Source organism: Dipodomys merriami, unplaced genomic scaffold (assembly GCF_024711535.1).
Source record: "Dipodomys merriami isolate MVZ:Mamm:240054 unplaced genomic scaffold, mDipMer1.0.p SCAF_78, whole genome shotgun sequence".
Classification (NCBI taxonomy): Eukaryota; Metazoa; Chordata; class Mammalia; order Rodentia; family Heteromyidae; genus Dipodomys; species Dipodomys merriami.
Window position 1 is genome coordinate 3642341 of NW_027206379.1, and position 23907 is coordinate 3666247.

A 23907-nucleotide genomic window follows, 5' to 3' on the forward strand; every position below is an offset into this window, starting at 1 on the left:
TAGCTGAGCACGCAAATAACCACAGTGCACAAGCCAGGAGCGTGGCAAGGACGCTCTGACATGTCCCCCAAAGGTCCAGCTCAGCCATCGTGGCGCCCAGAAATTCCCCCCAAGGTTAGCATGGCAGGTATGAGCACTCTTCATTCACAGCGGCAAAAGGGCACAAAGCCCTCGTCTCCAGGCAGCAAAATCAGTCTATGCACACAATGGAGTATTTATTATTCAGTCAAGAAAAAGAAGGGAGGCCGGGCACTGGTGGCTCACACCTGTCATCCTAGCTACTCAGAAGGCTGAGATCTGAGGATCATGGTTCAAAGCCAGCCTGGGCAGGAAAGGCCATGAGACTCTTATCTCCAATGAACCACTAGAAAACCAGAAGTAGGCACTGTGGCTCAAGTGGTAGAGCGCTAGCCTTGAGCTGAAGAGCTCGGGGACAGCGCCCAGGCCCAGAGTTCAAGCCCCACGACCCACAGAAAATTTTGAAAAAAAGAAAGAAAAAGAAGGGAAACTCTGACATAGGCTCCCACACAGGTGGCCCATATGCTAACAGCCACGCCCAGAGTCCACCTACTGGGCAAGGTCCTTACACGGAATGTCCAGGGAGAGACAGATTAGAGGGCACCAGGGGTGGTCTCACGAGGGGGGGCTGGGACTGGGCTGGCTGCAGCGCTCTTCCTTGGGTGATCAGATTGCTCCGGGGTTAGCACGACTGTCTGAAGGTCACTGGGCTGTGTGCTCTACTATGGGGTCTCGGGGAACACACTCAGAGCAGAGATGCGGATTACACAGAAGATAGCCGGGAAGCAGGCATGCTAGCTGGGCACAGGCGGCCCATCCCTGTGATTCTAGCCACTTTGGAGGCTGAGATCAGGAGGACTGCAGTTTGAGGCCTGCCTATGCCTGCACACGGACACTCTACTCTCTCAATTAACAGCTGGGCACAGCAGCACGACCCTACTGGAATCAGCTACATTGGGAAGCCAAAGCTGGGAGGATTAGACCAGATGTGCACCTCCGCAGGAGGCAGGACCCTAGCTCAGAGTTAACCAGCGTAAAACAGCACCGACCTCACAGTGCGGCACCCTGAGTTCCAGCCCAGTACCCCCAAAAGGGAGATGAATTCTACGATGGGTTTGCTCACCTCGTTGGAGCCTGAGAGCTGCTTTGCTGACTCTCTGTCCACACCTGTGGGTGCACCCACACTGCCGCTTCCTGGCCTCCTTCCTGGCCTCCTCCCGTGTCCTCCCCTCCCCGGCCTCCCTCCCCGGCCTCCCTCCCCGGCCTCCCTCCGCTCACCCGGGCTGGGGGCAGGGCACACAGAGCCCCCGGCCTGGCTTCACGGTTTACCCCCGTTTCCATATGCACGTCTCAAATTGAATCTGTGAGTGTGACGTCTGTGCGGGCCCACGGGCCAATGTTTATTCATAATCTCGAATCTGTTTCCCGTCCTCTATTTCGGAGCGGCCAAAAACAACATCTCCATTCAGCAGCGGGGCACCAGATGACAGCCTCCACTTTCCAAATCGAGCCGTGCACACGCGCAGGGGCGGGCGGCTGGGCACACGCGCCACGGGAGGGGCCATGCACACTCACGGGGGGGCACTGGCGGAGGGGGGCACACCGTCGTGGGGGGCCATGTACACACATGGGGGTGCACACTCACAGGGGGTGCACACTCATGGGGGCACATCATGGGGAGGGCCATGCACACTTGGGTGCACACTCACAGGGGGTACACACTCACGGGGAGGGGCTTGCACACGCGTGGGGGTGTGCACACTCACAGGGAAGAGGGGATGGCCCTGGCTCCCATCTTTGCCCAGCCTGATGGCGGGGGGGGGAGGGGGACGGGGGAGGGGAGGCACCTTGTCAGGGGCAGCCACGCCCTCTCCCCAAGCGTGACGTCGCCGATCTTCTACAACACACGAGAGACTAGGCTGGAGGTGTGGCTCCAGCGGTAAAGCACCTGGCTGCAAATCCCAGGATCTGCAAAACCTCCCAGCCCCCACGCTCAGGACACAGTACAGAGAAGGGGTAGGGAATGCCACCCCGGCATGGGTGGGGAAGCCTGCGGGCCGGGTCAGAGTGCGGGGCGAGGCTGCTGAATCCTGGGCTGGCCAAGGGGCAGCGCTACCCTAACCACCCCAGGGCCAAAGACCCAAAGATGGGCGGCATGCTGATGGCACCCTACTGACTGATACCTGCCTGCACCTGGCGCCCACACACAGCAGCTTCAGACATCTGAGGGGTTCAAGACAGGAGGGGTGGCACACAGGCACTGGGGTGAGTATGAAAAGGAGGTGAGGGGGGACCTACAGCCACCCCAGTGAGGCCACCTCCTAATTCACCCTCATCCTCATCCCCCACCCCCCATCCATCCTCACCCTCATCCCCATCCCCCATCCATCCTCACCCTCATCCCCACCCCCCATCCATCCTCACCCTCATCCCCACCCCCCATCCATCCTCACCCTCATCCCCATCCCCCATCCATCCTCATCCTCATCCCCATCCCCCATCCATCCCCCATCCCCCATCCATCATCCATCTATCCACCATCCCCCATCCATCCACCATCCATCCATCATCCTCATCCATCCCCCATCCATCCATCATCCCCCATCCATCCTCATCCTCATCCCCATCCACCATCCACCATCCATCCATCATCCACCATCCACTATCCATCCACCAGCCATCCATCATCCACCATCCATCCACCCTCCATCCATCATCTACCAGCCTTCCATCATCCATCATCCACCATCCCCCATCCATCCACCATCTATCCACCATCCACCATCCATCCATCATCCACCATTCATCCATCATCTACCATTCATCATCTACCATCCATCCACAATCCATCATCCACCATCCACTATCCATCCACCCTCCATCCATCATCCACCAGCCTTCCACCATCCATCATCCACCAGCCTTCCACCATCCATCATCCACCAGCCTTCCACCATCCATCATCCACCAGCCTTCCACCATCCATCATCCACCATCCACCATCCATCCACCATCCATCCATCATCCATCCTCATCCACCATCCACATCCACCACCCACCACCCACCATCCATCCATTATCCACCATCCATCCATCATCCACCATCCACCATCCATCCATTATACACCATTCATCCACCATCCATCCACCATCCTCATCCACCATCCATCCACAATCGGTCCATCAGCCACCATTCATCATCCACCACCCACCATCCACCCATCATCCAACATCCATCCATCATCCATCCACCTACCCATCTACTATCTACCTGCCCATCATCCATCCATCATTCACCCTCCTATCTCTCCAACTACCCATCCTCCACCCACTTCCCATCATCTATCTATCTATCATCCATCTGCCCATCTACACATCCACTCATCCACCCCACCCATCCATCCATCCACCCCTCCACCCATCATCCACCATCCATCTACCCATCTGAAGCAGGACAGATTGGGGAAAATGAGGCATGGTAAAGGGCAGCCAGGAAGTCAAAAACTCAGCTTAAAGCAAATCCAGGACACTGATTTTCATCAAAGTCATTTTAGGAGAAAGTGAGGCAGGGTAGACGAGGGAAGACAGAGGGGCGGCCAGGGATTTCAGGACAGTGCACTGGAAGCACAGAAGCACAGCCTTCTTTGTTTTAACCCTGGCACTCCTTCCGGCGCTGCAGGGTTGGCACGAGAAAGAGAAAAGAGCCAGAGCAGCTCTCTCCTGGCCTTGCTGCTGGCCCTGACGCTCAGTGGGCTCTAAGGTCCTAGAGAACATTAGAAAGAGGACACGAGCCCCCGAGACGCAGTCACCGGGGAGAATGTCTCCTCCCGGCCCAGGACAAATGGCCGCGGCAGGACGCGTCCTCACTCAAGAATAAGCACCAGGTCTCAAATGCAGGGCGCATGCGTGCTTTCCTAAAAGGGATGCCCAAACGTGGGGGTCGGGTTCAAAGGTCAGGTCAGCCTCAGAGCCCCTGAGCCACAGTGGCGGCGGCGGCGGCACACCCAGAGTGGTTAGAGCGAGATAGTCGCCTGTCTGGTCACTTCAAGTCAGACCCCGCGTCACAGACGCCCCAGAGCAGGGTGTCTCCCCCCAGGGCAGCCCCTGCCTTTCCGCGTGTCTGCCTGCTGCTCAGGCAAGCTCTGCCACTGTGAGCGAAGGCGAGGGCCCGAAGTGAAGAGCCCCAGCCTTTAGAGGGAAACTTGACCTGCACCTGCATCCGCCCATCCTCCCGCCTCTCCAGCCCGTCCACGCCTCCCAGTGTGCTCCTTTTCCTTGCTGCAGCCAAGGCCGCAGGCAGGCCTGGCTCAGTGGCTCTTGGAAGCAGGCAGGTCCCCCACATGTGAGTGTCCAGCCGCTTTCCCTTGACCCTTGCCTGCACCGTCTGTGTGGATCAAAGCCGCTGTCACATGGGATTCCCAGCCCACCAGCCATCTTTGGAAAGCCGCCTAAAAAATACAGCTGCCGAACACACAGCTCCCGGCCCCGCGGGCTCTCTGGGCCAGGAGGGATCAGGGGGAGCTGGAATCAGTGTGGCTTTCCAGGGAGTGCGGTTTAGGACCAGGCCCCCCAGTACAGCCCGCGAGGGGCGGCCTGGAGGAGAGCCTGGCAGCTGCTGGGAAAGGTGCTCTCCTCGCCTCCCCCCCACGGCCTACTGCAAACTCAGCCACCGACACACACCCCACGGGCACGCGCACACACACCTTCCCCCAGCAGGTACACACACACACGCCCCCCGGGTCACAGGGCGGGAGGGGGCATTCAGAGAGGCCAAGCCACAGGTCACGATCACAGTGCAAGAGGCGGCGCTGAGCCCGGGCCTGGGGCCTTCCCCAGGCTGGACCCCAGGGCAGAGCACGGCTGTGGCACCCGTGGGGGGCTCGCGGGGGGCGGGGCCAGCACTTCTTGTCTGCCGCCTGCAGGCTGCTGGTTGAGGCCCTGAGCCTCGCAGGGGCTGTATTCACAGACAGAGCCCGAGGAGGATGGTGAAGGTGAAATGAGACCCGCTAGGAAGAGGCAGCCAGCGAGGACGGGGATGTGTGCAAAGAAGGGCGGTGTGCAAGCACCCCCCCATGTGTGTGTAAGCCCTCCAGCCACAGACTTTCAGGGGGACTTCAGCCTCCAGCGCTGGAAGTGAACCCAGCCAGCTGCCCTGCCTGCTAGCTCCACCCACAGCCCCCTGACAGTCTGGCTGTGAGGGCCCTCTCCTGTACCCCTCTCTGGAACCCCCCAGCCGCCCCCCCCAACCCGTGGCTGCACCGCAAGGTGACTTTGCACCTGGAACCGCAGACCACACATCCTCCAGCCTGCAGGACCCCGTGTGGGGAAGAGGGGCGGGGCGGGTCCCCAGCATCACCAGGTTGTCATGGTAACCCAGAGCAGGCTGTCCCCCAGGGCCGGACGCGGGGAAGGCCCAGGCGGCCGCAGCAGAGCTGAAGACCAATCCTCCCAAGGAGGCCCGGCTGAGTGTCGGACACACCACGCGGGTCTCCCCCAGCCCGGGGCCCACACAGCTGGGAGGACATTGGAATAAAACGGAGTAAAAGAGAGCAGGGCGGGGGAGCGGCGCCGCCCGCTTAATGAACCCAGTCTCCGCCCGAGCGAGGCGCGCGTGGCCAGCCCTCATATTTATTTTATGCCCCGTTAGGGAAACCGCCAGCGGCTCTTCGGAGGCTGGTTTTGGGTACTTATTAATATTTTAGATTACAACCAACATGCTAATAGAGTCATTTGCCTGTATTTTTAAATGCTCTAAAGATAACAAAAGCGTTCTATTTTGGAAGGCTGCCGCGGTGGCTGCCTCACGCAGCTCAGCTCGGGTAATTAGCCCAGTCTCTCGCCGGTGGGGTGCCCCCCCAGCCCCCCCTGCTCTGGCCAGGGCCGCCCAGAGAAGGGAGGGACAGCCCCTGCCCCTGTCTTTGTTTCCAGGGAAGGCGCTCCAGTGGCCGGGAAAGTGGGTCACGGCCATCTATGATCTTCAAAGGGAAGGGACGCAGCATGGCAGGCACCGATCTGGGGGTTCACTCGCTACTCACAGTTTCTGACTGCTCCCCTTCCGACATCCCTGCCCTGGTGTGTGGTCAGCCACACTTCCTGGCTCCCCACCCCTGGCCGCGCTGACTCCATGATTCCAGCCAGTCCTCACAGGGCTGGTCCCTGGCTGCCCAAGCCAAAGCCAGCCAGCCAGCACAGAGCCGACCTCCCTTCCTAGTGGACTGGGACCTGGAAGGGCAGATGGCCGGGGGCTGCCAGGGACAGACGCCGCCATCTCCACGGAGGGTCTACGCCCTGAGAAGGAGCGGGGCGCTGTAGAATGTTCCCCAACGCCTGACCCAGCTGTGCCCGAGGCCAGACAACACTAGGTTCTTCAAGGATGTAAGCTAGTGAAGTCCTCTTTCTTGGAGGGCAGGGGATGGAGGAGCAGTTGGAAGAGCGGTAGGAATTAGCGTAGCATGTGTGTGGGGACAGATGCGGGTGCAGCTCAAGGTCAGGGGCTGCAGCTCACTCATCTGAGCTGGCCCTGCCGTCAGCCAGGCTCGGGAGGCTGCCAAGCCTCCACCGGGACCAGTGAACACAAGGCTGTCTGCGGGCTGTCTCAGCCTGACAGGAACTGTGTCCAGAGGCACCTGCACGGCCACAAGAACCCAGCGAGGGGCTCTGCCTTCCCCACCGCCGCTCACACTGTTCACACCGCGCTCACACTGTTCACACCGCGCTCACACTGTTCACACCGCCGCTCACACTGTTCACACCGCACTCACACTGTTCACACCGCGCTCACACTGTTCACACCGCGCTCACACTGTTCACACCGCGCTCACACTGTTCACACCGCCGCTCACACTGTTCACACCGCCGCTCAAACTGTTCACACCGCACACTGTTCACACCGCGCTCACACTGTTCACACCGCGCTCACACTGTTCACACCGCGCTCACACTGTTCACACTGCCACTCACACTGTTCACACCGTGCTCACACTGTTCACACCGCGCTCACACTGTTCACACCACGCTCACACTGTTCACACTGCTGCTCACACTGTTCACACCGTGCTCACACTGTTCACACCGCGCTCACACCACTGCTCACACCACGGGATCTCATGAGACCGGGTCACCTCCAACACAAGAGCCTCCCCTCTTAAAGGGACGCACGCGACGTCCCAATCCACAGCAACCACCACAGTCCTCATTCCCACCGATGGCCGGGAGGAAGGAAAGGGTCCTTTGGTCAGGAGCCACAAGGCCCAGGGTGCTGGGCAAGTTGTTCAACCTCCCAACCAAGCTTGCTTGCTTCCCTCCCTCCCTTCCTCCATCCCTCCCTCCCTCCCTCCTTCCTTCCTTCCCTCCTTTCTTCCCTCTCTCCCTCCCTCCCTTTTCTGTGCCATTACTGGGGCTTGAACTCAGGGCCTGAGTGCTACCCCTTAGCTTAAACTCAAGGCGGGTGCTCTACCTCTTGAACCACACAGCTCCACTTCCCGCTTTCTGGTGGGTAACTAGAGACAAAAGTCATATGGACTTTTCTGCCTGGGTTGGCTTCAAACCAGGATCCTCAGAGCTCAGCCTCCTGAGTGGCTAGGATGACAGGCATGAGTCACCGATGCCCGTCAAAGCCTTTTAATTTCTCTGGGCCCCTGTTCCTTGTCGGGCAGTGACATGAGGCCGGGGCGCTTAGGGGCACAGTACTACCTGGGAGCCTGGGGGGCGGGGACGGTGGGGGAGGGGAGCAGGGACGATGCGCGATGTCCTGCCGGGGGCCGCCACCCGCATGGGGCTGGGTGGGCAGTGGCTGGCCTGCGGACCTGGGCCAGGCTGGTGGTCATTATGTTCTAGCACAGGGCTCGGGTGTGGATGGGGCCCTTGAGGCCCCATTGTTCCCAGCTGGGGTGGGGGGCTTTCACGACCACAGTAGGGAAGCGGGGAGGGGTCCCCGGCTCCCCAAGGCAAAGTGCAGCCACGGCTGGGAGCAGATGGCCCTGGAGGCCGTCAGAGAGGCCAGACCGAGAGCAGGGAAAGCCCAGGACCGCAGCGGGCAACAGCCAGACCCCACGGGGGACGTCTTCCTGCAGGGCGTGGGCATCCACGTGGAGGCGGGGCCTGGAGACCCCCTGAGCGGGGGCGGGCCTGCGGCTGGGGGCGGGGCAGCAGCCCAACATGGCCTGCTTGTTTACACACAAGCTTCGCCACAGAAAAGAACACTCGCCTTGGTGGTTCCTCAGAAACTGACTCATCACCTGGCGCCGAGCGGCGACTTGGGAAAATTATCTCAGTTTCTTATTTGAGATCCGTCGCCAGGGTGTCCTGGCTTTGGGTTCTGTTTTAGAACTGAGGGAGGGAGGAGGGTGAGCCCAGCACAGAGGAGGAGACTGAGGCCTTGGAAGGCGGAGGGGACTGGGAGGCTGACGGGGTGAGGGTGCTGGTCCCCCTTCCTTCCCTCCCTCCCTCCCAAGACTGTGGTCCCACCACCGCCGTGATCCGTCGTGCACGTCAGCCTGGTCTGGCCACGAGCATAGTAATGCTGTGAGGCGATCTCTGCCCATGCACAGTTAGTTGACGAGGGTGGCCGGCCACCTCCACAGCATGGCAGCCATCCTCCGTCACTGGACAGGACTTACAAACAGAGCAGAGGACCTCCTGGAGGAGGCCGCTCAGCCCAGGCCATGGCATCGGCCCCTAGGGAGTCCAGGGCTGCCAGCCTGCCCCTGGCTTCACACGTGACAGCCTGATCCCGAGGGACAGACAGGCCGGCCTCCCCGTCCGGAGGCCTTGGTGGACACACACCGCCAGAGGTGGCATCCGCTGGGCAGCACATGGAGCCCCGAGGCGGGGGGACGCGTGGCGGGCGTGGGGAGCACACTTGCACGCTGGCTGTCAGCTCACGTGCTGACTGGGAGGGCCACGCGGCGCAGCTGAGGCTCGCGGTGGACAAGGCCAGGGCGGACACACAGCGGTGTTTTGGTGCACAGAGACACACGGCTGTCCTATGCTTAAAATGAAATGAAACATCAGCACTCAGGTCCCCATCTCCCTGGCCCTCTCCCAGAACCAGACGGAGCAATCCACCCCGGCGCCGCCGAATGGGGAGATGTGAACGGGAGCCCCGACTGGAGAACGGGTCTCTCCCGTCTCCCCATGGATCGGGGCAGATGCTGTCAGAGGTGGCAGTGCCCAGATTGCCCACACGCAGCCGAGCACCCCGGTTTACAAAGAACCCGCCCAGCCCCGGCAACTCGCGCCCACTTCATCTCTGAGATCAAAAGGGCCCTGGGGAGGAGCTCACTGGGCACCACCAGACGCCTTCGCTTCTACAGACTAAGAGCTCCAAACTGCGGAACACGCCAAGGCGCCACCACCAGCTGTTCTGGACATGGAGCCCAACTTGTAACAGTCCACCCACCAGTCAGCCACGAGCCAGACAGGGCCACCAATCAGACACGGCCACCAATCAGACAGGGCCCGCCATCAGCCAGGGCCCCTAACTCAGCCCCTGAGGAGATGGAGTTCAGCTGTCTCCCACAGCAGAAAACACCTGCCCAGCCGCCCGGCATTCTTTGTCCTTGAGCTGTCCGTGGAGCTCATCCGATGGACCCCCAGCTCCATTTCTTTTTGTTATACTGAAGAGGCAGTTTCTAGGGGCGGAGACAAAGCTGACCTGGCAAGAATATGCCGGCTGAGTGGAGACACGTGAACAAATCTTTTGTGCCATCTTTTGGGTTCTATACATAGTCAGGATCTGCACATTTCCAATGTAAATAAAAAAAAGCTACAAAAGCAGCAACTATATAAAAAATAAAACAGAGATAACTCAGACTTCATTTAAAATTAAAAAAGCAAAACACTTTTACCCATTAAAAGACACTACTAGAAAATGATAAGACAAGTCACAAACAAACAGATATCTGATGCAGGGTCAACAGGAAGAGGTAAATGAGAAGAATCCAACCAACCCAAAGCAGAGATAAGCACACTGCATCTCAGTTATTAAGTGCGCCAAAATCTGCACAGATGCTTCCGGAAAGAAGTCACGGAAGACACCTGGTCGCCGCTGTCACCAGGACGCCATGACCCTCTCCTGATCAGACCCTTCTTGTGATGGGTGCAAACCGACCCACAAAAGACAACACCAAGTCAGCCTGACAACACCCAGAGTGGACGGGGGCCGGGGCTCGTGGGAGCGCCTGTAGCCTGTCCTCACCTCCTCCTCTGCCTTCTTACAGCAGTTCCGATGTCCTTAGCATGTCTCCCGTGAGAGGGGGTGCCCCACCCCCACCCCGAGGATGTCCGGGTCCTAGTCCCGGCTCCGTGCCGTCACCCACATGGCGCCAGAGCACCAGGGCTGCAGGTGGAGTTGAGACTTTACTCCCCGTGAGAATGGGGAGACAGAGGCAGAAGAGGAAGGCTGGGGGGCTGGATGAGATGAAGGCAGGGCTGCCATAGCGTCAGGAGCCAGGAGGGTGGCTGCAGTCTAGGGGCTGAGACCCGGAGGGGGTGGCCCGCCAAGACCCAGACTCCGGACCCCCGGGGGCTGAGTTCTACTGAAGCGGCGCTTTGCCCCAGCTCCCAGGACCTGAAGGCCAGCAGGAGACAGGAAGCTGGCTCTTCCTCCCTCCCTGCCCCCGGCCCCGCCCCAGCAAACCAGCAATGCCGGCAGCCGGCCCAGGGTGCCTGTCCCCCACCCTGGGAACCCTGGAGCTCAGAGCCAGATCGGCATGGGGGCCCCCACGACGTGTGGACACCTGAAGGATCCCAGAGCCCACACCGCCAGGCGCACTGCGTCCCGACCCCCCCACCCCCCCGAACGCACCGAGCTCAGCAGCCACAGCGTCATGCGAGAGGCCAGCAAGGGGCGCGGTCACGGGGAACCCACCAAAGTCCACACAGCTCACAGGTGGGAGACATCACTCCCCCCAGCCCCCTTTCCATACAGCGTCAGGAATGGCACCCGGCTGATGGGGCCTCCTCCATCAGCGCAGCCTGCGGCGCTGAGCTCTCAGGGAAAGTTAGGCGTAAGCACCCCACCATTCCCGCCCGGGCAGCTGTGTGTGGCCCTCGGGACGGGAATGGGGGTTCTTGCTCACCCGTGGGGAGCTACCTGCGTCCTGACTCCACCCAGGAGAAGAAACGGACATTTTGTCAACCCGCAAAGTGGTCCTGGACGGCCAGCACACCGGCGCCCAGCTCCTGACTCACACACACGCACACAGCTCCCCACGGCCAGCTGCGATCGTCCGGCTTGGACGAAGCCAGAGGAAGAGAGGGAGCCGGACCTGCAGCCCGGCCTCCCCGCCGCCGCCAGCTGGGCCCGGCCGCACCCCAGGCCGCCCGTAGCCCCGGCACACGTGAAGCCAGCTTACCGGCCTGGCTGTCCCTCGGCTTGCACTGGACCTCCTCCACGCAGTCCGCCGGGAACCATCCGATGTGCCCGCGGGCGCTGCCTTCCCAGAATCCGCCCTCGCCGATGCTCAGAACTGGAGGAGACAGCAGAGGAGGACAGGCGTTAGAGAGAGGGCGGGGCAGGGGACACCCGGACCAGGGCTGAGGACCTGCAAACCCAGAGGCCCAGGACCACGTGCCCACGGACAAGGGTCCTGGGGAGGACCCTGGACAGCACAGCGCTGCGCTGCCCCAGGCCACCTCTGACCAACACAAGAGGACAGACGGGCCTGCAGGCCCTCAATCGCTTCCTTCCCATGTCACTTGTGCAAAGGGGCGTCTTTGTTCTGTATGTCCTTGTCCTCTGTGAGTCTCTCCAGCAGTGATTTCAGCCACAAAAGCCTGGGGCAGGGTGGGGAGGCTGGGCTGTGCGGGGCTGTCTGATCTCAAGACGTCGTCCCCCCTCCGCGTGGAGAGAAGATGGAAAGATGCCCCAGCCCTGGGCCCATCGGTCATGTGGTGCTGGTGGCTTGGGTTTTTGTTTGCTTGTTTAATTTGCTAGTACTGGGGCTTGAACTCAGGGCCTTGTGCTGTTCAGCTAGTGCTCTACCACTTGAGCCACACCTCTAGTCTGGCTTTTTGCTGGTCAATTGGAGATAGAGGAGTCTTGTGGACTTTATGCCCTGGCTGGCTTTGAACTGTGATCCTCCACATTGCAGCCTCTCAGTTAGCTGGGATTACAGTGCCCGGGTGAGCACTGATGTCTGGACTCTGATTTTGGAAAGAAGAAACAAATTCTTTTACAGAGATGGGACAATGACCCCTCGGTGTCCTCCACTGTGTGCAGATGGACAGACAGCTGTCCCCCACATCAGGACAGGAGCCGCTCAGCATGGGCTTGTATGTCCCCTCATTAAACCTGGTGCCGGAGCATAGAGAAGCGAAAGGTACTGGGTGCAGGTGCTGGTTATTAAATTCAACCACCAGCTGAGCTCTGCTGACTTGTGTGTCATCCTGGCTACTCAGGAGGCTGAGCTCTGAGGATCACAGTGCAAAGTCAAGTCCCTGAGACTCTTATCTCTAAGGAAACACCAAAAGCTGACAGTGGAGGTGTGGCCCAAGTGGTAGAGTGCTAGTCTTGAGCACAAATATTCAGTGTCCAGGTCCTGAGTTCAAGCCCCAGCACTGGCACAATTAATAACGAAATTCACCCTCACCATTTCGCCAGCCCAGCCGGTGGTCATTCGGCTGCTCCCCTCCCGGCACAGAGCCCTGGCCTGGGAGCCTCCGGGGGCCACAGCACTGGGCTGGGACGGAGGCCCATGGGGTGCGCCGCGGCTGCCAGAACCTGAACCCCTTCCCTCCCACGTCCGTTCTTCCCGATTGTGAGCAGGTCACCTTGTTTTAAAGACCAGCCTTGGGGCTTCGGTGGCGGATGGGCTCTGCGGTGTCTTGGCCTCACCCACATGCCTGCCAGTCCCTCTTCCTCTTTGGCATCCACCATTCCCCTCCTGTGGTCCCCGGGGCCCCCGTTAACCAGAGCCCGGGTTCTCAGGCCGGCCAGCCTGGGAGCTGCACGGACAGCTGCTGTCAACCAGGCCTGGGCCACCGCCGGGGCCGAGGGGCGGGGCGGGCTCGGGGTCCAGAGCTGGACCGAGCGGGGAGACCGACCTGGGGGCCGCTTGGGGGTCAGACGAGGGAGAGGGCCGTGTGGCGAGGAGGGAGAGGGGGCTGTGGCCCGTGAGAGGCAGGGTGCCTGCGGGCCACGGGGACCCTGTGCAGGACGGAGGCTCACCCCCCCCCCGCCCCCGGCACGCCCGTGCCTCTTCCTTCCCCGCCCCCGCCCCGGGCACGCTGAACAGTGGGTGCTGGCAAGCCTAGCCCTGCCCTTCCAGAGGGCGGGCGGGGACTGAGAGGCCCGAGCAGGGTGGTGGGCAGCGCTAACCTTTGACCCTGTCACCGCGGTGGAGGGGGATCTCTCCGTCGCCTTGGGGTTGGTATGGCTTGACGACGACGAATAGCCTCCCGGGCACCGCACTGTAGAGCTTCCGCTTGGGCCCCGGGTACTCGAAGGCCGAGGCCGAGGCATCCTTGCTAGCTGGGAAGGGTGGCCTGGATCAAAGAAGGGGGGCAGGGAGGGGCGGGGAGGAGGGAGGGGGAGGCAAGGAAAGGGAGGGAGGGAGGAGGGAGAGAAGGAGAGGGAGACATTTAGTCAGGAGCTTCACTCCAGCACCGTAGCTGACCTGTTCCACCAACACCAGGCTGCTGGCCATCAGGAAGGTCCCGTAAGGGCGGACGGTGACAGTGGATGGACAGGCCTTGGGCAGCACCTGTCAGGCCACGCCCATGTCCAGCCGTGGGCAGTGGCACCACGAGATGTGGTCCATGTGTCAGCCTGCATCTTTTGCAGTCCTAGGGATTGAACTCAGGACCTTGTGCTTGCAAAACTGGTGCCCTACCACTTGAGTCATGCCTGCAGCCCCTTTTCGTGCTGGCTTTTTCCAGGCAGGGTCTCACTTGATATCCTGGCCAGGCTGGGCTGCGATCCTTCTGCTGTGCCACTGGGGTGAGAGGCGTGTGCCACTGCACCAGACACTGAATGAGGTGGGGTCTCATGAACTGTCTTAGGTACATCCTGGCCTCGAGCCATTATCCCCTGGCTTCTACTTCCCGAGCAAGCTAGGATTACAGGCCTGAGCCATGGTGCCCAGCTCATACCTGGAATCTGTCACTAAGAGGAGAAAATTCCGACCCTGTGCTGACAGGGTGCAGCCCAGCTGGACACAGCAGGACAGAGTTTGAGGCCCCACTCGTGGTCTCTGGCGCAGTGGGTCACATGGGTCATGGGGTGACCGGGGGCCAGGGAGACAGAGCTTCAGTCTGGGAAGGTTCTGGAGCCGGACAGTGGGGACGGCTGTCCAGCCGAGCAGGGTGGACACGTGGAGCACCGCTCACCACAAGTGGATGGAGCCGCGGGTGGAGCCGCAGCTCCTGCGGGAGCACGTGGGTGCCGGTCTACTGTCCACGGTGGCGCCGGTCGCTCTGGATGCCAGAGGCTGCCATCGCCCCAGGAGGCGCTGTGCCTTTTCTTGTTTGATGTCACGCATTTCACAAAGACCCACCTCCCATTCCACCCCGTCCCCAGTGTCCAGCAGTGTCCGGGAGGTGCAGGGCGGCCTCACGGCTCAGGAAGGAGCCGCTGCCCCAGGTCCCAACCAGGAAGACCCCAGAGGTGGCCTGGTTGTCTCTCTCGCCCATCCCAAGACAGAGGTCTTTCAAAATGATATGTCCACAGGGGAATGTGGCCGGGGGGGGGCAGGACAACGTGGGGGGCTGCTGATCCTAAACGGCCAGAGAGCAGCTGGGTGGCTCACACCTGACATCCTAGCTACTCAGGAGGCTGAGAGCTGAGGATCACGGTTCAAAGCCAGCCCAGGCAGGAAAGTCCGTGAGACTCCTACCTCCAATTAATGACCAAAAGCAGGAAGTGGAGCTGTGGCTCAAGTGGTAGAGTGCTTGCCTTGGGTACAAAAGCTCAGGGATAGTACACAGGCCCTGAGTTCAAGGCCCAAGATTGGTGCACATGTGCGTGCTCTCTCTCTCTCTCTCTCTACACACACACACACACACACACACACACACACACACACACACACACACACACACACACACACACACACACACACACACACACACACACACACACACACACAGCCCCCAGGAAGCATTCTCCCTGCTGGCTGTTTATAAGAGGACACCAGCCAAGGGGAAGAGTTGCAGTTGAACAACATGGAAGAACACTCTAGAACTGGAGGCACACCTGAATTCGACCCAGATCCAGGGTGTGTATGTATGTGCTCCTAACAATGACTGCCAGGTCTTTGAGCTTCCTGCAAGGGACCAAGGTGAAACAGGCACCCATGGAAAATTCTAGAAGCTGAGAGCTGCATTCTCATGATTTGATGTGATTCTCCTCACACCTGTATGTGGGCCCCCGAGAAACGCCCTGGGGTAGGTACTAGCTTCTGAAAAGTTACCCAAGTGCCGGCGTGCCAAACCGAGTCTCAGGTACCCCGGCTGGGATGAGGCCTGGGCACGGGGCCCGGAGCCGGGGCACAGAGCTAGAATTGGGACTGTGGTGTGCTAAATTTAGAGTGTCATTTAGGCTGCTGACTAGGCCGGCCTGGGACAGCCCCGCCCCAAGGCCCAGATGCGTCCCTCACCTGCGCAGAGCAGAGCGCAGGAAAGCAGGCCGGGTCACCTGGCTGCGCTGGCACGGGCGGAAGCCCTGGAGGCCTCCCAGGCTCTGAGGACATCTGGGGGACAGTGGGGGATGGGACGGGGACAGCAGGAGCAGAGTCTCCCAGGGCGGCCATGCCTGCCCCCGCCACGCTCAGTCACCGAGTCCTGGAGCCACAGGTCCCGGTGAGAGCTGTCACCAGCGGGCCGTGTGGCAGGACACCCCCCGCTCCCCCGCCCTGTCTGGGAGGACACCACCCACGCCCCAGACCCTGGGAGCCCCAAGCAGGAACCCCTGCAGGAGCCGGGGGGAGGGGGCAGTGGGGCGGACACCCCCGCATGGGGTTCAGGAGAACGAGGGAGGGAGGCCAGACACGGGCCCGGCTCCCAGGGGAGCCTCGGTGGTGGTCATGGGCTCTGCCCCAGCAGCCAGCACAGGGCTCTGCGGGCCTCTCCCTGTCGCCCTCCTGGCCAGGGGCAGAGACGGCGCGTGGGGTCATCTAGACCCCCAGATCCCAGCAGCGGGGCACAGGCGGGCCTCGACACCCCAAAACGCCACTGAGGAAGGGGAACTGGAAGACTGTTCCTCACCCTCCTCCACTGCCCACCCAGATCTCATCCGCCGCTCACACACCTGCTCTACCACCCACGCACCAAGTGTCTGTTCACACTCCCATCCTCACGTCTGTCATTCTTCCGCTCCTCCACCCATTCACTTGCATACCTCTGTATCCAACCATCCAGCCAACCATTCCCTACCATCTACCAACCAGCCATCACCCATCCTTCCATACACCCATCCATGCACCCATCCATCCATCATCCATTCACCATCCATCCATTCTTCCATCTACCCATCCATCCATCATCCATCCTTCTATACACCCATCCACCCATCCATCATCCATCCATTCTTCCATCTACCCATCCATCCATCATCCATCCTTCCATTCACCAATCCATCTATCATCCATCCATCATCCATCTATCCATTCTTTCATCTACCCATCCATCTGCCCATTCATCCATCACTCATCCTTCCATGCACCCATCCATCCACCCATCCATCTAGCCATCCAGCCATCATCCATCCTTCCATGTACCCAACTATCCACCCATCCATCATCCATCATCCATTCTTCCATCTACCCATCCATCCACCCACTCATCCATCCATCATCTATCCTTCCATTCACCAATCCATCCATCATCCATCCATTCTTCCATCTACCCATCCATCCACCCACCCACCCACCCATCCATCATCCATCCTTCCATCCACCCATCCAGCCAGTCAGCCATCATCCATCCATCCTTCCATCTACCCATCCATCCACCCATCCATCCATTCACCCACCATCCACTCACCTAACCATCATCCAGCTACCCATCCATCCACGCATGGATGAAGCAGACAGACGTGATACCATCTATCAACTACCCATCCACTTCTCCATTCATGAATCCATCCATCCATCACCCATCTATCACCTACCTATCCATTAGCTCACCATCCAGTCGCCTATATATCCATCCGACCATCTATCCTCACATTTATCCATTCATCCATCGTCCATCCATCATCTATCCATCATCCATCCATCCGTCCATCTGTCCGTCCATCTGTCCGTCCGTCTGTCCATCCATCCATCCATCCTGCACCCAGCCTTCTTTCATTCATCCTTCCATCCGTTCCTCCACCCCCTGGATGAGTACCACCTCTTGGAATATCTACCCTCATTTCAGGAGGGGTGGCCAGGAGCATCCATGGGAGGAAGTCTCTTGGAATCTACTCTGCACAGATGCTGTGCCCTGCTGCAACCCGACAGTGAGTGACCAGTGCCCGGGTGGCCGGGCCAGCGCTGGAGCATGCAGCCTGGGCTTGGAGCTCAGCCGCTGCCATCTGAGAGCCCAGGAGCCCTGACGCACGTGCGGGGGCTCCAGAGCAGCGCTAGGCTTCAGCAGCCCTGCCCACGAGGCACCTTAGCCACTCTTAATTTGAACCTCTCGGAGGCTACAGGTGGCAGAGGGGGTGGGGTGCTGGAAACACTGCTCTTACCCTCCTCCTGTCCCGTCCCCGCTCCGTCCTGCTAGAACCAGGGAATGTGCCAGTGCCAGAGGAACATGTCTTCCCTGGCTTAGCTCTCAGCACCTCCTGTGTGAACTAGGCCCTCTCCCAGTGGCGGCCCCGGACAGTAGAGTCACATCCCCGCCCCCCCCCCCCAGGCCAGGCTGCCCCGCCCCCAGCCCCCTACCCGGCCTGTACGAGGAGCCTGGGTCTGAAGCTCCCGGCTCACACTGTCCGGGTTTTCCTCATTCTCTGCAGAGAACAACCAGATGGAATCCCAATCAACTTGTGTTAGTCAGAGGGCCGGTGGCAGGATCTCAGCGCCAGCACGCCACCGGCACGCTGGCTTCCACTCCGTGGCGACTTGCTGAGTGAGCTGGGCCATTTCCCGCCTCCCCGGGTGAGCCAGGATCTGCCCACAGGAGCCTCTCCCATTCATCCTCCTTGGTGACTCGCAGACTTACTCATTCAGGCCGCCTGCTCCTCAGGGAGCCCCTTCGCCAGGCCTGGACATAGCTGGGGAGTCTCCCCTGTGCCCCCCGCCAGTGTCTCTGCCACACACTGTGACAGGCCCGCTCTGGCCTCAGCCCTGCTCTGCCAGCAGGCCCAGCCCCTCCCCGTTTCTGGGTCAGGACAAGGCACAGGGGAGGGAGCAGAGCCGCCTTCTTTGTCGGGAACTAGGTCCTGAGTCCCTGAGGAAGCAGAGGGAGGGCACGGGAGGGGTGGGGGAGGGGGAGGGCATCCCAAGCCGCTTTGCTGCCCACACCTGAAGGGTGTGCGGGGTGACGGGGCTCCCGTGGCCGCCTGCACCGGCCTGTGCTGGGCCTGGCCTGCCCAGCTGGTTCTCACGGTGAGATCTCACCTCTGCCTGCTCACCTCCCACGCCAGAGCCAGGGGTGTGGCACAGGGAGGCCAGGGCGGATGGAGGACTGGATGGAGCCGTGTCTGGGGGCCCGTCCCAGCTGCAGGGCAAGGAAGCAGCACTAGGGGGCGCTGCCTCCAGCAAGGGGGGCACCCAGCCTGGCCCCTGCCCACATTTGGGCCCCACACCTGCAGGAGGAGGGAGGCTGCTGCCCGGCACTGTGTGGCCCTCACCTCCTCTGGACCAGCGTGGGGAGGACAGGAGGGAGAGATGGGGAGGGGGATGGACGACCACCAGGGGCAAATGGGGGAGACCACAGGTAGAGACAAGGTAGCTTGGGTGTCTTCCCCATCTTGCTCCCCTCTCCCCTCCCTGCCACAGGCTCGGGGCTGGTGGGGCTAGCAAGAGCCTGAGAGGGGTCCGGAGGGTTCTCCATGTTCCCAGTGAGCCCTGTCCTTCCAGCAGCAGGGACGGACGGCCTGCAGGCCCAGGCCCAGGCCCAGGCCCAGGCCCAGGCCCAGGCCCAGGCCCAGCCCCTGCCCCGGCCCCTGCCCCGTCCCCAGCTCCAGCCCCGGCCCCAGCCCCGGCCCCAGCCCCAGCCCCTGCCCCAGCCTCTGCCCCAGCCCCTGCCCCAGCCCCTGCCCCTGCCCCAGTCCCTGCCCCAGCCCCTGCCCCAGCACCAGCCCCTGCCCCTGCCCCAGCCCCTGCCCCAGCCCCAGCCTCAGCCCCAGCCTCAGCCCCTGCCCCAGCCCCTGCCCCTGCCCCTGCCCCAGCCCCTGCCCCTGCCCCAGCCCCTGTCCCTGCCCCAGTCCCTGCCCCAGCCCCTGCCCCAGCACCAGCCCCTGCCCCTGCCCCAGCCCCTGCCCCAGCCCCAGCCTCAGCCCCAGCCTCAGCCCCTGCCCCAGCCCCTGCCCCTGCCCCTGCCCCAGCCCCTGCCCCTGCCCCAGCCCCTGCCCCAGGCCCAGCTCCTTGGGGGATTCCTGCCAGGGGCCTCTGAACTCTGTGTCCTGCTTCCCACTGAAGTTGGCTCAGTTCTCCAGCAGATGTCCCTGCCGAGGCTAGAGTCCTGGCCAGGAGAGTGAGGGGCAGCAGGAGCGGGGGGGGCAGGCTGGGGGGGGCCGTCCGATCCAGGCTGGCTCTCACCATCCTGTGGCGAGCAAGTTCAGCCCCGGGGAAGCAGTGACTGGCCTTCCAGAACACACACCAGGAACAGAGTGCGGGGGGGGGGGGGCCTGCTGGCCACGGGCCAGGCCCCGCCCTGGGTAGGGCCCACTCTCCCTCCAGCCAGGTGCCACACGCCTCCTGCCCCTTGCCACGAGCCGGCGTCTGCCCCTGGACGAGGAGGGTGCCCTCTGCCCCGTGTGGCCGTGGGAAGCTTTCCTAAACCTTCCCAAGACCCACAGACACGAATGGTGGCCGACGCACGGCCTCTGGAAGGAAGGCAGAGCACAGCAGAAGGACACACAGGGCCGGCCCTCAAGCCCGGCCGGCCGCGGTGCCCTCCCGATTCTGCACAGACAGAGGGGGCTAGATGACCCAATTTTTACCAAGTCTCATGTCCTGGAAGAAAGGTGCATGGCCAATCACCCCATCCCATGGCCTGAGGCATGAAGAAGGCAGGCCCGGCTCTGAGCCGAGGCTGGACGTGTATCTGAGTTCTCGGGGTGACACAGAACAGGCCCTTAGGACAGCCGGGCCTGTGCTGAGCGCCTGCCCCACATTCCTCATTCAACCCTGAGAATGACCTCCAGTCCATCTGCAGAATTCATTTCAGAATCCACAAAGAAGAGGCACCGGAGGGTATGCCGAGGTGCCTAACAGCTCAGTGGGACAGGCAGGAGGAATTCCAGGAAGCCTGGGCAGCAGCACGCGCGCGTGCACACACACACACACACACGCACACACACGCACACACGCACGCATACACGCACGCATACACACATGTACACACGCACACATACACGCATGCACACACGCATGCACACACGTGCGCACACGCGCACACACATGCACACACGCACACACGCGCACACATGCACGCACACATGCACACACATGCTCATACTCACGCACACACACATGTGCACACACTCACACACACGCATACACACACGCACACACACGCACGCTCACGCACGCATACACACATGCACACATGTGCGTACACATGCACACACGTGCACACACATGCACACACACATGCTCACACTCACGCACACACGCAACACACATGCGCACACACACTCACACACACGCATACACACATGCACACACGTGTGCACACGTGTAAACACATGCACACACGCACACACATGCTCACACTCACACATACACACACGCACACACACACATGCGCACACACACACATGCATACACACATGCTCATACTCACGCTCACACACACGCACACACATGTGCACACACATGCATGCACACACATGCATGCACGCACACACATATGCACACACATGCTCACACTCACGCATACACACATGCACACACACATGCTCACACTTACGCATACACACATGCACACACACACACACACACACACACACACACACACACACACACACACACACACACACACACACTGTCCCTGCCCTGCCCTGGCCCTGCAGCCTCTGGACTCACTGGATTTCACCCGTGAGAACCATCGCCACATTTCCAGCCAGGGTTGTCTGGGAGCCTCTAATCCAGCTTCCCACTGTTCCTGGCTCCCGGGCCTTCCCGACTCCAAGCTGCCCAAAGCTGGGTCTACACCAGGCCTCACTGGGGCAGGGAAGTGTGCATGAGCTCGGGTGATTCCCTCAAGCCTGCCTGACGGAGAGCTGTGGGGCTGTGGGTCAGGCCTCCTGTCCGAAGCCCCTGATCACGGCCGGTGTCAGCACAACCCCCTACAGACAGGCCGGGGCTCAGGGGGAAAGATGAGCTCACGGTGGGGTGGGGCCCAGGGCACCGGCACCAAAGGAGACTTCCCCTATCACCGGGCCCACAGCACAGCTCGGGCCTACAGGGATGCCACACTGCCAGACCCAGGGTCCCGGGTCCAAGCACGGCCAGGTGACAGCCTACAGGCATTTGTAGCCAGGGTACCTGCCCCCTCCCCCCAGCCCCCTGTCCCTGGCCGAATGGTCCCCCAGCAAGGAGCCAGCTCCGCGAATCCCATCCTTGCCCAAGAAAGTCGGAAGGCAGAGTGACAGGAGGCTGGTGCTGAGGTGTTGGAGCGCTGAGCTCGAATCCAGGGCCCCGCTGCCGTGAGCAGTGGGGACGCAGGACCCAGACCTGAGCTGGAGGTCCCAGGGGTACCCTAGCCAGCTCTCAGGCCCAGTGACCGTGATGCGTCTGTTTCCTCACCCGGGGCCGAGTTTCCTGCCCTTCTATCTGTGACTAGCAATCACAGCGCTGGAAAGGTGCCGGCCACCGGCCCCACCGGCCCCCCGGCCCCCGTGCCCACCCCCTCCTGCCTTTCCACTTGGAGATGCCAAGAGACCAGCACACAAGGACAGGGCCCAAGCCCACCACCCGCGACACCAGCCACCCTAGGGAGCCCAGCGTGGCCTGACCCCGGCCTGCAGTGTCTCAACTGTCATCTCAGACTCCAGGCCCAGGAGGGCTCTGCAGGGGTGGGGCACAGCTTAGCCCCCCATTTCCTTGGGCAGTCCATGCTAGAGAGCTGACGTCCCGTGTGTGGAGCCCTCCTGACCCCGTGACCCCAGCCGCCCCGTTGCGCCTGACCCCCTGTGGCCCCTGACCGCCCCCCGTGGCCCCTGCCGACCCGCCGCGCCTTACCCCACGTGCCAGTGCGACTGGGGTCTCTTGCCATCCTCGCCGACGCCGGCCAGCCTGTTGAGGGTCGGGGAGCGGCTCCGGGGTCCTGGGAGGTAGCCCCCCAGGCTCTTGGCGGCGCCATCCGGCTTGCTGGGGGCCTGCTGCAGCAGCTGGGGGGAGAGGCTGCGGTGGGAGGGGGCCCCGGGGTGCACGGTCCACTCGGGGCCGCCGGCGTGCAGATTATTGTCACTGTTGGAGCGCAGCAGGACCCGGGGGGCGGCCAGAGTGTTGGGGGGCCTCTGCCTGCGGTTGGAGTAGGCCGGGGCCTCTCGGAAGGGCACTGGAGGGGAGAGAACGGGAACGAGTGAGGAGTGTGTGCGCACATCCAGAAGCAGAGTTACCGGAGGCCATGCACCCAGCCCCTACCCGTGTGCCTGGGATGCAGGAGCCACAGCCCCACACAGGCCCTGGCCCAGGCACCACACGAAGCACAGAGATGGCGGAGGTCAGGGCCATCTCCACGCACGCGAGCTCAAGCCACAGCCTTGGATGGAAGGGACTCGGGCCCCCGCTTCCATCAGGTCTCGCCCCCCTCCCGATGCTCTGGGAGGACGCCCCCAGCCTGACCGGTGTGAGGACTGGCACCAGCCCTTGCCCAGCCTCACCTCCTGAGCCCTCGCTCACGCACGGCCTCCAACGGGCAGCCTGGGAGCCCGCGAGTCCTGGGGGAAGGCCCGACCCCGGGCCCTCGGTGCGCGGCTGTGCGTGGGGAGAGGCCCGGATAGAGCTAGTCAGGTCAGAGCGGTTCAGGAGAGGCCCGGATAGAGCTAGTCAGGTCAGAGCGGGTCAGGAGAGGCCCGGATAGAGCTAGTCAGGTCAGAGCGGGTCAGGAGGGTGGGCCCGGGGCCTGCCTCACCAGTCCCCTGGAAGGAGGGAGAGGAGGACACAGGGAGAGAGGCCATCGCGAGGCTGGGAGGAGCGTACCCCGCTGCACCTGCAGGACAGGGGACAGCACCTGCTGCTCGATGCGCCCAGACGTGCCAGGGGTCAGTGTTACAGCACCAGGGGTCAGGGTTACGGCGCCAGGGGTCAGCGTTACGGCGCCAGGCCGGCCAGGCCGACCTGCAGCCTGCGGCAGGGTGTGTCCAGCCCTCCCGGAGCCGCCTCCTCCTGCCTGCCCAGCACTGCAGCTCCAGCAAACGCCACTAGACCCGGACAGCGCCTGTGGGCACCGGAGGTGGCTGTCCCCGGATTCCCACCCTGGAGGTCTAAGGCCCACTCTGCCCCCGGCCAGGGCTTTGCCCATTCTCCCAGGGGAGCGGGTCTCAGGGGAGCTTTCTGGGCAGAAAGGAAAGCGTGTCATGGGTCTGAGGCTGCGGTGAGGTGAATCACACAAACCTACGTGTGCACAGCGCCACAGAACCCACACCAGGGCCGGTGCTCTGACCAGGGCAGCATGCTCTGGAGGATGAAGGCGTGGCGGGAGAGGGCCGGCTGGCAGAGCTCCCGGAGCCCTGGCAGAGGCTGGGGGACGGGTGGGGTCCTGGGAGAGCTGCGGGGACACGGAGACGGC

At 61.9% G+C, this 23907-nt stretch overlaps 1 protein-coding gene across 3 annotated transcripts in view; it reads right to left on the minus strand.

Annotated features, from left to right (window-relative positions):
* Positions 1-23907, minus strand: part of Shank2 (SH3 and multiple ankyrin repeat domains 2) — a 300166-nt gene that overhangs the window by 168294 nt on the left and 107965 nt on the right. For all 3 annotated transcript variants that reach the window (XM_070009648.1, XM_070009647.1, XM_070009650.1), the window contains 3 exons: positions 22356-22674; positions 13340-13506; positions 11376-11489 (listed from right to left, as the gene is read on the minus strand). In XM_070009648.1, the coding sequence (XP_069865749.1) occupies positions 11376-11489; positions 13340-13506; positions 22356-22674 (600 nt within the window). The remainder of the gene's footprint in view (positions 1-11375; positions 11490-13339; positions 13507-22355; positions 22675-23907) is intronic.